A 14,334-nucleotide genomic window follows, 5' to 3' on the forward strand; every position below is an offset into this window, starting at 1 on the left:
AAGGACTTTCATAGTTCGTCATCGTTGATTGGCAAGGAACTACTTGGAGTGTTGTCCGTCCGACTTTGGTTGGACTTATTTCATTACTCTATCCAGCTTTGATGAGAGGTGACTTAGTGCATCCCTCTTTGGTGGTTTTGTTTACTTCAGCGAAGAATAATTTGGTGTTTCCTCGCTGAAAGAGGTCAAGCGTCGATCACATATCGCCGTGCTATATATGTGTATATATATGTTTTATTTTTATTTTTATTTTTTTAATTCATGCGACTGAACTTAGAATAATACTCTAAGCGCCTACGTACCTCGGTAAAGAGGATCAAGTCATATCGTAGTTCAGAACAAAAAATAAGGATTGTTTTTATGCGACTGAACTTAGAATGAAACTCTAAGCGCCTACGTACCTCGGTGAAGAGGATCAAGTCATTTCGTAGTTCCGAAAAAGAAGAGTTTTTTTTTTTGTCCTAACTTTTTCCTAGGCCGCCCCTTTCGAGGTTTTCAACCTAGAGGACTTTTTTGTTTGTCCTAAATTTGCCTAGGCCGCCTCTTTCGAGGTTTTCAACCTAGCGAACTTTTTTTTTTTGGAGCCGTACACAGTTTAAACTCATGCGGGCCAGGAGTATCATCTTGCTTCAAGGATAGTACATCTTCAAGAATTTCCCGTTGATGAGACCGATCCGCAAGCCATCTGCATCTATAAGCTTGTAAGCACCACTTGTATAGGCTTCTTGAACAACATATGGCCCATCCCACTTTGAAGTGAACTTACTTCCAGATTTATGAGATATGATAATAGGTATTCTTACCGCCAGGACTTGATCACCAACTTGGAAGGACCTCAGGCGAACCTTTTTATTGAAAGCACGGGAAAGACGAGCTTGATAACATTCAAGGCTTTGCTGAGCTTCTAGCCTTTTCTCATCAAGGGCCTCTAACTCTTCAAGGCGTAGACGAGCATTTTCTTCTTCAGTGAGCCCTTCTTGGATAGCGAGCCGCAATGAAGGTATTTGGCGTTCAAGTGGAAGGACCGCTTCAGCTCCGTAAACAAGAGAATAAGGAGTTGCTTGAGTTGGTGTGCGATGAGTCGTTCGGTATGCCCAAAGAGCTTCTTCCATTCTATCATGCCAATCTCTTTTAGACTTGGAGACGACCTTCTTTAACAAGTTGCACAAGGTCTTGTTAAATGCTTCAGCTAGTCCATTTGCAGCAACATAATACATAGACGAGTTTCGTTGCTTGAAGCCAAAAAGCTCGCAAATCTTAGTCATCAATTTGTTGGAGAACGGCTTGCCATTATCTGTTATGATATAACTAGGAATGCCAAAACGATAGATGATGTTTACTCGAATGAAGTTTGCCACATTCTCCTTTTTTACTTCTTTGAGGGCGACAGCCTCAGCCCATTTTGAAAAGTAATCCGTTGCAGCTAGGATGTACAAGTGGCCACCAGAAGATTTCGGTAGCGGTCCAACCACGTCTAGCCCCCAAGCGTCAAATGGCCAAGATGCAACAGTTGGATGTAACACCTCAGGAGGTTGGTGTATAAAATTTGCATGAAATTGGCATGCTTTGCAACTTCGCGCATAGTCCAAACAATCTTTCACCATTGTTGGCCAATAATACCCCATTTTTTTTATATGAAAGTGCAGTTTTGGCCCAGATTGATGTGATCCACAAACTCCAGAGTGGGCTTCTTGCATAGCTTGAGTCGCTTCTTCTTTCCCCAGACAACGCAAGAGAACTCCCTCGAACGATCTACGGTACAAAGTATCTTTGTAGTAAAGGAAGCGGGGGCACGACGACGAATTTCGGTCTTTCTTTTTGGATCTTCTGGAAGAATGCTATAACACAAGTAATCGATCATGGTTTGTCGCCAATCGACTTTCTCAGCTTCAGTAACGGCCACAAGAAGCTCAAGTTTGCTTTCTTCATCCTCATCGTCCTCTGGCGGTACTATCCATTTCTGGCAGATAGTGATTTGCGCTTGGTCAGGCAAAGTCAATGTTGAAGCCAAAGTAGCCAAAGCATCAGCTTTCTTATTTTCCTTTCTTGGCACGTGTTGGAGAGTTACGTTGCCGAGCCACCCAATTAATTTTTGTGCATAGTGATGATAGGGACGCAATTCTGGCTTTTTGACCTCGTAGGTACCCAACAATTGATTGATTACCAATTCAGAATCTCCAAAGACTTGTAATTGTAACTGCTTCATATCAACAGCCATTTCAAGCCCAAGTATGAGTGCCTGATATTCTGCAACATTGTTAGAGCAACATTGTGTTAAAGTGAAGGAATACGGTAAGACCTCCCCCTGAGAAGTGACAAATATCACACCAGCGCCAGCTCCTTCGCAATGTGCAGCACCATCAAAATACATCTTCCAAGGCCGTTGAATCTCAATGACCATCGCATCCTCATCGGTAGTTCATCAGTTAATTCCCAGTCATCGGGTATCGGATGGTCTGCTAGAAAATCCGCCAATGCTTGCCCTTTCACAGCTTTTTGAGGAACGTACACAATCTCAAATTGTTGAAATTGGAGATACCACCTTGCTAGTCGGTCGCTAAGGACCGGTTTCGACATCACAAATTTGATGGGGTTTGCTTTGGAAATAAGACGAACTACATGGGCTTGAAAGTAGTGTTTCATCTTCTGAATCGAGAAGACTAAGGCCAGACACAACTTTTCAATCGGCGAATACTTCAACTCATTTGGCGTCATCATCCTACTCAAGTAGTAAAGGGCATTTTCCTTCCCTTTGCTATTCTCTTGGGCTAAGAGTGCTCCAACTGAACTTTCTTGTGTCGATATGTATAGTATCAAAGGCTTTCCAGGCACATGAGCCGCTAGAACTGGAGGTTTGGTCAAGTAAGTTTTGATGCTCTCAAAGGCGTTGGCACAAGCTTGGTCCCATTCGAAAGGAGCACCTTTCTTCATGAGACGACTGAACGGTTGACATTTCCCTGCTAGATTTGAGATGAATCTCCTAAGATACGCCAGCTTCCCTTGCAGACTTTTCAACTCATGGATGTTTCTTGGCTCGGCCATCTTCACGATTGAATCTACTTTGGCTTGATCAATTTCTATCCCCCGATGTCGAACGACAAAGCCAAGGAATTTTCCGGAGGTAACCCCAAATGCACACTTCAAAGGATTCATTTTGAGTTGGTGCCTTCGTAGTAGGTCAAACACCATTCTCAGGTCTTGCAAGTGATCACTCTTTTTTCTTGATTTTACCACCAGATCGTCAACATAACACTCGACGTTTTTGTGAAGCATGTTGTCGAAGATATTTTGCATAGCTCTTTGGTATGTTGCTCCAGCATTCTTCAAGCCAAAAGGCATTACTTTGTAGCAATAAATACCTTTAGGAGTGCGGAATGCGGTAAGCTCTTCATCCTTAGGTGACATGCGGATCTGGTTATAACCAGATGAGCCGTCCATGAAGGACATCGCCTCGTATCCAGTAGTGGCATCAATCATAAGCTCAGCAATGGGAAGTGGAAATTCATCCTTAGGGCATGCATTGTTGAGATCCCTAAAGTCAACACATACTCGAATTTGTCCATTCTTCTCTCTCACAGGGACAATGCTCGAAATCCATGTGGGGAACTTAACTTCGCGAATGAAACCAGCCTCAATAAGCTTGTTAACTTCATTTTCAATCAAGGGAACCAATTCGGGCCTGAAACGTCGTTGTGCTTGTTTGATAGGACGTGTGCCATTCTTGACAGCGAGATGATGGACCGCAACTTTAGGGTCTAAGCCAGGCATCTCTTTGTAACTCCAGGCAAATACATCCTTATACTCTTTAAGTAATTCAACATAAGCACTCTCTTCATCGACTGCAAGTAAAGAATTTACATAAGTAGGCCTTTGATCTTCATCAGTGCCAAGGTTGATTTCTTTCAATGCGTCGACTGTCGTTTTTACCCCTTCTTCAAATTCGGGCGGAGCATCCTTAGCGTCTTCATCTTCTTGAGGTTCGCCATCATCGACAGATATATGGTAACACCAAGAAACATCCTCCAACTCTTCACCAACCCTTATTGGAGATAAAGTATCCCTTTCATCTTGTACAACAACGTGATATGAAGAGCCAACACTTTCTTTATCTTCATCCCGCTCCTTGGTGTAGACCACAACATGCGACTTTGCTTTTAGCACTTCTCCACATGAGACCACAAGACCCGTTTCCCGCCTCATCCTAGAAGGGATCAGACTTCGGAAATCTTTGGAGATATTTTGAGATTTGGGAAAAACTGATGATTTCATACGCTTGTGGTTTCTCCGAATCTTGCTTCCATTCTTCATTGGTCCTAACCTCTCAAATACAGAAACTCTTGCGGTCGACTTTCCCAGTCGGTCGAAGACAGACGGCCTTTTGTTAGAAGCAAGAGGTTACTCTTCTGCAGTGATGTAGTTATTACTTGCCCTTCTTATGGAGATGCGAACTGGTGGGGGTTGTTTATACCCCAAACCTTCACGTTTTTGCCTCGCCGCAGGTTCCATCGGAAGCTTCCCTAATTTTGATGGTTCGCAAGGATTGTATCCAGCCTTTGCGAGTAGTTTGTAAGCATTTGGATCGAAACCTTCACCTGTACGCCTCGTAGGGAGTGCTTCATTTTGTAGCGAGCTGCTAGCCACAAATTTTCCGAGTAATTTCGTAGATGACATTATTGTGTCGATCTGCTTGATAGGAAGGGTTAGTCCTCCTAACATGTTTCCCTCGTCCTTTTTGGCCTTTGGAGCATAACGAAGAACAGAAGTCGCTTTCTTACTCGAAGAAGCGCCATTTGTGTTGGGCAACTTATTGACATCGAAGGACCTTTGATCTTCCTTAACTGCTGCCTTCTCCTTACAAGCAGCCACCTTTGCATTTTGGTTCATAAACTCAGCATTATCTTTTATCGCAACTTCATCAACTTTTGCGGCACATTTCTTTAAGTAGAACTTGGCATCGGCGAAGTGCGCTTCAGCTTCAGTGAAGGGATTATCATCGGCCATAATCTTCTTTTCAACTCCATCTTCATGATACTTCAAACACTGGTGGTAGGTAGAAGGGATCACCTTGTTCTCATGTACCCAAGGCCTACTGAGTAAGATGTTATACGAAGTCCTTGCATCGATCACATGCAACCATGCGCTAGATTGCAGCTCGCCGATGGTGAGGTCTACTTTGACAGCTCCTATGGCTCTTTGTCCCCCTTGGTTGAATCCTTGGATCATCAAACGACTTGCGGAAAGATCCTCCATTGCGATTCCAAGCTCCTTCATTGTGTGAATAGGAAGGATGTTAACTCCAGATCCACCATCGATTAGGATTCTGTTCACCTTTTGCTCACGTGCAAACCCAATCATTAATAAAGGGCGATTATGAGGTATGTCGCCGAGTAGAAGGTCATCATCGGTGAATGTGATTTTGGCCATGCACGCATCTATGACTTCAGGAGATGACTTTGCAGAGTCTTCTGATGTTGGACATGACGAGGTCACGTTTTTCGCTTCCTTCTCATCAACGGTACAACATGAAGCTTTTACATCATCAATGACGAATTTGGTGTGAAACCAACTCGGCAAGTATTCTCCTAATGTTATTGGACGACGTGGTTCTTGGTAATAGCGCCCTCCTATTTTCTCCTTCTTTGGGTGCTTAGCTGGATTTTTTGTTTCAGGTTTACTCACCTTCTTTCCCTTAGTTTGTCGTTTCACTGAATCCTTTCGCGAACCTGTTTTACGGTGCTTGCGATGAGTTACGAGAGTCCAACCCCCATCATCAAGATGACCACTTTGGTCTTCATCTTCTTCAGACGGTCCTCCTTCTACTGACACAATATCGCTCGGTGTAAGAAGAGAAAACATTTCATTCACATTAACTGGTTCGAAGTCTCCAAACTTAATCATTCCTGCCAGACATATGTTCGGGATGTCTTTCTCTCCATATCCTTCAACAAAGTTGCAGGTCATGACTGGATCAAGTGAGCTAATTGTGACACCAACTTGGTTTGCACTTTCTTTCTCATCTTCAAGTGAAATATTTTCTTCGCGGGCTAGCTCCATAACTTTATCCTTGAAGACAAAGCATTTCTCTATAGGGTGGCCGATCAATCGGTGGTACTTGCAATAATTCGGTTCATCAGTTCTCCCTACTTCATTCGGCCGCTTCATCTCGGGTAACTCAAAAAGTTTCAGCCCAAGAAGTTCATCAAATATTGCAGAAACGTCTGAATCAAGGAATGGATAATCCTTCTCTTGCATCTCCTTCAAAGTTGGTTTTCTGTTCGCTCTATCCTCCAAAGAAGTTGACTTCACACTCTGCTTCTTGCTTACTTTAGTGGTGAACTTCACATGTGCAACATTAACGTTCATGGATTCTTTGTTTTCGGTCTTGGAAAAATATCTCCCCACTTTCTTTACTTCTTGCTTGTCTTTACCTTTGCGGGATTCGTAGACCGGTGGCGCTTCACTTCCGACTGACGCCATGCTTAACTCCATGTCATGAGCACGAGTGGCCAATTCTTCAAAAGTCTTAGGCTTTATGCCTTGCAAGATATAGGTGAGACCCCAGTGCATACCTTGAATGCACATCTCTATTCCCGAAGCTTCGCTGAGTCTATCTTTGCAGTTTAGACTTGCATGCCTCCATCGATTGATGAAGTCAATAACTGGTTCTTCCTTTCGCTGGAGAGTGTTTGTAAGTTCCACCATGCTTACGGTGCGTCTTGTGCTATAGAAGCGGTTGAGAAACTCCTGCTCCATTTGCTCCCAACTATCAATGGAACCAGACTCAAGGTCTGTGTACCAATCAAAAGCATAACCTTTAAGGGAACGAACAAACTGTTTGGCAAGGTAATCACCATATGTTCCAGCGTTGTTGCATGTTTCAATGAAGTGTGCCACATGTTGCTTCGGATTTCCCTTGCCATCAAACTGCTGAAATTTTGGGGGTTGATAACCGGCAGGCATCTTCAAGCTATCAATCCTTGCAGTGTACGGCTTCGCATATGTAAGGGATGATTTTGCGGAAACATCATATTTATCCTTGATGGTCCCCATGATGAACTCCTTTATTTGATTGATTGGGATCATCCCTTCAGAGGAAACTTGGATTTCTGAAGCATGTTCCACTTGTTTTGCGGGAGATTCAATCCTTTCTTGTGCTTGCGGACGTTTTCCAGGGGCATGACTCGAATCCCCCTCCATCACACTATCAAACCTATCTGTCAACTTGACAATTCGATTATCTTGATCTTGCACATATTTGGTCAAGTCTCCAATTGCCTTTGTCAAACTTGCGAGTTGTTCTTCAACAGTTGAAGCATTGGTCATCATCGCATGCATCACCATCATAGATGAAGAAGAATAACACAGATTTTTGCGAACATAGGATGCAAACATGTTATGCGGAGTAGATCCAGTGCTCAAGACATCATCGTCAGCTTGTCTGATGGATTTCTTGGGCTTAGATAAACTAAGTTGGGCTAGAACCCTCTTCACCATTTTGGCGACATTCTCCCCTTCTTCTGTGGTGTTTGCGGAAGACGAACCAAAGACGACAGCAGATTCAGGCTGTGATTGCGGAACTCGTTGCCATAGCAATTTGGCTTGGTTCCTTGTGACAGGTCCGGTGCTCCCCTCAGTAACATCTAGGATGTTTTCAACAACAACAGAGAATTTGGATCCGGTAGTTTTTGCGGATGCAGATTTCGAGTTGACCTTCTTGGAAGCCATCTTAGTGTTTTTGAAGTTCGACTATTGGAGAGAAGAGATGAGAGGTAAAGATGGTCCCACTGGGCGTGCCAAATTTGTAACGACTAATCTTTCGTTCCTGAAAATAATAATCAAGACAAGAAAAATAGCGACAAAGAATAATATTTGATTTCAAGAATTTGCGCGGGGGTTACAATCTTTATAAAATCTTAAATAAAAAGATGTAATCCTCTGATTCTTCTCCTCACGATACGGCCGTCAATCAAGGGCTTTTGCTTGTTCTTGAATGGACGAATCACTTGTTGTTGATATTTCACTACGAATGCGGAGCCGAGCTTTAATCACAAACGTAGAGGTATGGAAACTTGCGGCTCACCACTTGGAGCGAAGACTTCTTAGTATGTGGAAGACTTGCGGCTGAGAGCTTCTCTATGTCTATTTTTCTTCTCTTTTTTGCTTTATGAAGACCCCTATTTATAGTTGTAGGGGAGAGCTAGGGTTTGTATATGATTGGTTGAACCATGTCATTTGAACACTTGACGACATTTGATTGGTTCTTCTATTGACTTGACATGCTGCGTCACTTATGCACGTGGCATGATTTTATTGGTCTTTTGACTTGACTTGGCGTGCCATGTCATTTGACACGTGGCATGGACCTTGGGCTAATAGAGTGGGCTCATCATGTGAAGTCCGACAAGATAGACTAGCTAGCCCAATTGAATTGGTCTTTCAATTAGATCCATACCAATTGGACTTAAGCAATTAATCCAATTATATTAGCCCATATTATTAGTTTGGACCAATACATCTCGAATTTGGAATATGATCCCAATTAATTTGTGAACTTAAGTCCGACTAAATTTCAGTGCCTACATGAACATCAATACAACTTGAACATAGTCGGGAAGTCATATTTGATGATTGTATTTCCATGTTTTAGCCTGCAGCGAAGTGAATCTTCTTGTTAGTCATACAAGACTCATCTTCCATATGTAATCTATGTTGTTACATATCCTTAATGATATTTATGTTCTTAGTGATTGATGGATGTTTGGTTTTCCTTCAGGGCCCAGTTTTGCAGATTTTTCCTTACAAGTTACTTTCAGATTTACAATGGTTTCGTATCCCAAATGTATTTAGTGGATAAAACAGGGAGAACTTTTTTACCACCTTTTCCACGGATGGAGGTTATATCCTCTTCTTTCTTGTGTAAAGCATTTCCATTTCTTTGTTGCTCTACTTGGACAGTGCAAGTGGTGATACAATGTGAAACGAGCTACTAGAATATGGTGTCCTCAAGTGCTTTGTGCAATTTGCAAATTGTGAAGAGAAATACATGCAATGTTAGTGATTGTTACACAAACCGCTAGTTGGGTTCAACTCATGCGCTAGTGACTTTATATTATATGAAAATAGAAACACTAAGGATGAGGCCTAGCGTCGACGAAGTAGGTGAAAGATTGGAGTTCAAATCTCAGTGGATACAAAAATTCTAGGTGATCTCTTCTTATTTGTCCAACGAAGGGTAGTAAGTACCTCATAGTGATAGAATAACTCGTAAATTGACCTTGACATGTAAATTGACCTTGACATCTCCTTTATAAAAAAAAAATAAAAAAAAATAGAGATATATGAAGCAGTTTAGCAATGTATAATTTATAAGAATACTTGCTTGGTAATGGTCTCTTTAGCTAAGTAAGCATTGCAATCTTAGGTAAACGTCGCTTTAGAGAAACTAGGATTAGCGCTTACGGCTTTTTATTTTAAGTGCATACTTAGGTTGTATAAGTACATCAATCAAATAACAAAGGACATCGATAAGGTCATTTTAAATTTAATGGGGCGGTTTAGGCATGATGATCTTTTCAGACTATAGCGATACACGGGAAGAAATTAAACACCAAATATTAATTATGCATTATCGAGCTTATTATATTCGAATTATCCTATGATTATTTGCTAAGCAAGGGGGGAAAAGCATGGATATCGATTGCTAAGGACCACAGAGGCATCCTCTGCTGTCATAGAGATGATTATGTTCATTTTTAGCATTAATCTAATAAGAAAAAATATTAAATAAAGAGAGCAGGTCAAGGCTGTAACTATTATATACCCCAAAATTTTCCTTCTTGACTTAGGTCCTGAATGGGGTCTATCATGATGACTAAACCAATAAGGCAAAGAGACAAAAAAAGGTAAAATAATAGTAGTAATTTTATATTTAGGTTTATGCGTTGATTGCAAGTTTGGTTGATGATTACATCTCCATCCATCCACTGCTACAATTATGCAGAGCCTCACGCTGTCCACTTTCAACAACAAAAAAGCATGTCTATAATAAAACACTATCATTAGCACTATAGAATAGTTGCTCCTTATTGCAAGTTAAAAAAACCACCAATTCATTCTTCACAAACAAGCCTTCTTTTTCTTTTTCCAAGAGAACAAAATGTTATTCAGAGCTAGCAGCATCACTAGTAGGTTCTCTGATAAAATGAGTACTAGTGTGCCAGTTGAGGTTGGCACAAAGGGAACTGTAGGATCACTTTTGAAGAAGGAGATTGAGTATTTCAGAAAAGTAGAGTTGGATTGTAGTAAAGGGAGCACTAATAATAAATCCCAGAAGAGTACAGTGGAAATAAATTCATCAGGTGGTGGCAATTCTTGGCCTAGTTTCGGGTTCTTGACGATGAAATGGAAGAAAAAGAAGAGAAGAGGCAATGGTGGTGTATTACCTGCAATGTGTTCTATGGTTGAAGTTTCTGAGAGTTGTAAGATGAATGAGATTCCAGGGTTCAGTTATAGAAATCTTAAGGTTGATTCGAAGAGATTTGAGGAAGAAATAACACTCTCATAGGAGCTTTTAATTTTTTGTGCCAGTCTGAACTCTGCCATAATTAGCCAAATATCTTGTGTTTCTAATTGCCTTCAATTGCTTGGAATTTGAGAGAATTGTCCATCATCTGGAGTTCTTGCTTTGGAAAGAGCAGGTAATACCTTGGCAGTTAAGCCTGCGCCGTTACATGTATAGACCATAGACGAGCACGTATAGAATATGATTAAGTTGTATCATTGGACTGTGGTGTTCATAAGCAGATCATCAGCAGGAAGACTTGTCTTTCATTGTTTGATTTCCTGTCAAAAGTAAGAAAGATATAAAACGCATAACGTGTTTTGTGCAGATCAAAAGAGTGGAAAACTCTAGGTTCTTGTGATTGAAAGAAGTTTGCATTTTTTCCCTATATCAAAAAGAGGAACTTGAACATAGTTGAGAAGTCATATTTGTGATTGTACATGAGGTGAACATTTTCATGTTTAATGTTTTTGCCTGCAGCAAAGCGAATTTTCTTGTAGTTCTTACAGATTTCATCTTCAATGTCATGGTTATTATTCATGTTATTTATTCATTCTTTCTAATGTTTATGCACATATAAAAGATGCAATTGCAGGAAACCAGATCTGAGGCCACAGGTTTGTTCATGTCATTAACTCAATAATTACAGAAGCCCATAGTCTGCAATAACCTTAGGGCTGTTTATAATTTCTGTGCTACATTAGGACTATGTAAATATTAGTTAAAATCCGAAAGAAAGTCCCGATTACACACAATTCTAGTTCATTTGGTTGTGTTTAGTCCATGAGACTAGAGGAGGATCTATAGCAAGTTCAACGGGTTCAACTGAATCCATTCGAACGATGTGTATAATCTTAGACACAAAACATAAGAATTTTTATGTAAGTTAGCTATAAAAGAGAGTTTTTTCAGTTGTCTAAGAATATTATCACAATTATTGGGATCAATCCAAGAAAAGAGATCAAGAACAAGTTAAAACAACATAAATTTCTTAAAATAACACTGCAATTCTAGCTAAAACATAGAGCTGCTACCAAAAAAAAAAAGTAGTTTTTTATTTCAAAGACAGTACAAGTAAAAGAATAAATTTTGTTTTCTCGCTTTGCTGCAAATTTAAACATGTTGAAGCAACTTCGGTGCGTTTGTTCAGCAGTCCCACATCGCTTAACAGATAGAGAGAAAGGAACATGTATGCTATAAAAAGCCAAACGGATCACATTTCTAAGCATACCTTTCTCGGCCTTTTGGCTAAGATCAAGTGTAGTATCTGTTCTTATCAGTTTAATATCTGATATGTGGGTCATCGGCCCACACGATATTAACTCAATTTTTTAAGGGGAGAGTCCATTAAGGTAGCTTGCTACCTGGGCTCTCAAGTGTCGTCTATGCGTTGCACTATTGCATGGGCCTGGCGCACCCCACCAAAGCAGTTTAAATTTTCAATATTTACGCGGCCCAAAGTGGCCCAAAAGCTTAGGTACCATATTTTTCTGCTTCGCCTGTATGTTGAAGTGCAGTTCATTATTCTCTCTGCTTATCTGAAGTTGACATGTTTTATATGATTTAGTGACAAATTAAGCTTTCATTTAAGAAACAATGGTTTACTATTTTGCTTGGACAATCACGGATTAAAGCAAAACCTACTCACTCTTATCAATCAAATGGGGGGAGTTCATTTTCATAATAAAAGTCAAACGTGAAGCATAACAATTACGTATGTTTTAAGAGGCTGTTTGATACCTGAATCTAGTGCATGCATGCACTAATGAAGTGATCGAAAAGTTTTATCACTTGCTTTGGAGGAAGTCCAAAACTTTAGACACCAATCTCCTATACTCATATGATTAATTGTATTCTGACCTAATTCACAGTCAACCGTTTTTCTAATATAATGACAAGAAGCTTGGCGATGAAAATTGGGTAATACGGCTTTTCTTTGTGGACTTGGAATTTGTGCTTGCCTTTTGGGCTATGCCGGCTTACAACCGTAAAGTAGGGAAAAGGACACTTGTGTCCAATGACCCAAAGTAATGTCACATTTGGCCAATATTTGAGCCTAATATCCCCAGGAGTCTGTTCGGTCCAAAATAATTCCAAAAAATGGCCCATAGGCCCAAAATAATGTCAAGACTGGCCGGCCCAACAGTCCAGGCTGCTACAGCATATATACATATGTTGGATTATATATACACTTTATATATAAGAATTATACATTTTATATACATATGCTGGAATTAAGCATACATTTATTTTACATAAATTATACGTTAATTATACATTTATTATACACATATTATGCAATAATGATATGATATTTTTTTTACATATACATACGTATTATATACCACAATGATACGGTTTCTATTATACATGTTTTATACATATAATACACTTTCTATAGAAGACTGATACAGTTTATATACACATGCTGGAATTATATAGACACTTTCTATACAAAAAATGATACATATTATATACAAAACTGATACAATTTTCTATTCTATACAGGGCAGTTGCACTGTGCTGATACACATTATATACACAAATGATACATCTTATATACAAAAATGATACATACCTTAGTGATTCATATTTTATACAGTTTCTATACATCACAAATTGGTACTGATACATATTTTATACATAAATGACACATATTAAATATAAAAATCGCCTCAAACATTCTTGTGTTTGGGTTTTTATTTGAAAATTGTCTTATTTAAATTTTGGTTAATGGATGGAATTAGTTTAGTGGGTATAATTTGAGTTTGGGAAAAATTGAGTTAAAGGGTGGATTATTTATGACCGACCGGCCATATATGTCCTTTTCCATGTAAAGTATTGATTTTGGAGATTGGTAATGAATATTTTGGGCTTTAAGTCATTAAACTACTTTTTTTTTTTTAATAAAGGGTCACTCAATTTTAAGTAAGATATGACGAAAATTGTTAAACTAATTTTTGTAACTAAAAAGTTTTTCTACTTTATTTAAAAATAATAGAAAGTCATGAAAGGAAATAAAAGAAATATTTTACATATTAAACAAAGTGAATTGACTTTTTCGTTACAAAAAACTGTCTATTGATTTGTTGTAATCTTAGGTAAAGTTGAATGGTTTACTTGTTATAAAAAATAATTTCATGACTTTAGCGATATTTAGAGTAAAGTTAAGTGATTTTAACTTACAAAAAATAATTAACAATTTTGGTGTGATAAAATAAAATTTAAGTGACCATTTATAAAATCAACTCAAAATATCTTACCTTATTTGAATCCATCATTTTCATTTTCTTTTTTCACATAAAGAAAATCCATCATGTATTAAAAAAAGGGAAATGGTGCAAATATACCTTTCAATTTTGCGATTTAAAGCAGATATATCCTTCGTTAAAAAAATGGTGTATATATACCCTGTCGTTACAAAATGGTGCAAATATGCCTTTTTTGCTAATGGAATTTTTCGTAAAAATCATTTAGTTTTTTTTTTTAATTAAAAAAAATGTCACGTGGCTTTAAATAAAAAAAAGTCTAACCCTTTCTTTTTAGTAGACATATTTTTTTAAAGTCACATGGTAATTTTCTTCTGGTGGGTCGGGTCTAGTTCGTTTATAAAAAATGTGTAGACTTATTTTTTAAAAGTCACGGAGATATTTTTTTTAAATGAACCAGACCCGACCCACCAGCAAAAAAAAATACCATCTGGCTTTAGAAAAATATGTCTACTAAAAAAAATGGGTATACTTTTTTTGAAAGCCACGTGGCATTTTATTAAT

General features: G+C 39.0%; 1 protein-coding gene and 1 non-coding gene across 2 annotated transcripts; both read left to right on the forward strand.

Moving 5' to 3' along the window:
- The first annotated feature begins 9,984 nt into the window (after window positions 1-9,984).
- On the forward strand, window positions 9,985-11,156 carry LOC132622221 (uncharacterized). Its single transcript, XM_060336784.1, has one exon. It carries the CDS (start codon window positions 10,157-10,159, stop codon window positions 10,562-10,564), a length of 408 nt encoding a protein of 135 aa, XP_060192767.1. The 5' UTR covers window positions 9,985-10,156; the 3' UTR covers window positions 10,565-11,156.
- A 632-nt stretch (window positions 11,157-11,788) lies between these two features.
- On the forward strand, window positions 11,789-11,983 carry LOC132625268 (U2 spliceosomal RNA). Its single transcript, XR_009576713.1, has one exon. It is a non-coding gene; the product is annotated as a U2 spliceosomal RNA (small nuclear RNA).
- The last annotated feature ends 2,351 nt before the right edge of the window (window positions 11,984-14,334 follow it).

Source organism: Lycium barbarum, chromosome 12, assembly GCF_019175385.1.
Source record: "Lycium barbarum isolate Lr01 chromosome 12, ASM1917538v2, whole genome shotgun sequence".
Taxonomy (NCBI): domain Eukaryota; kingdom Viridiplantae; phylum Streptophyta; class Magnoliopsida; order Solanales; family Solanaceae; genus Lycium; species Lycium barbarum.

Excerpts from the sequence above, each read along its gene's own strand:
- LOC132622221 (XM_060336784.1), top strand. The coding sequence starts at position 10,157 with ATGTTATTCAGAGCTAGCAGCATCACTAGTAGGTTCTCTGATAAAATG.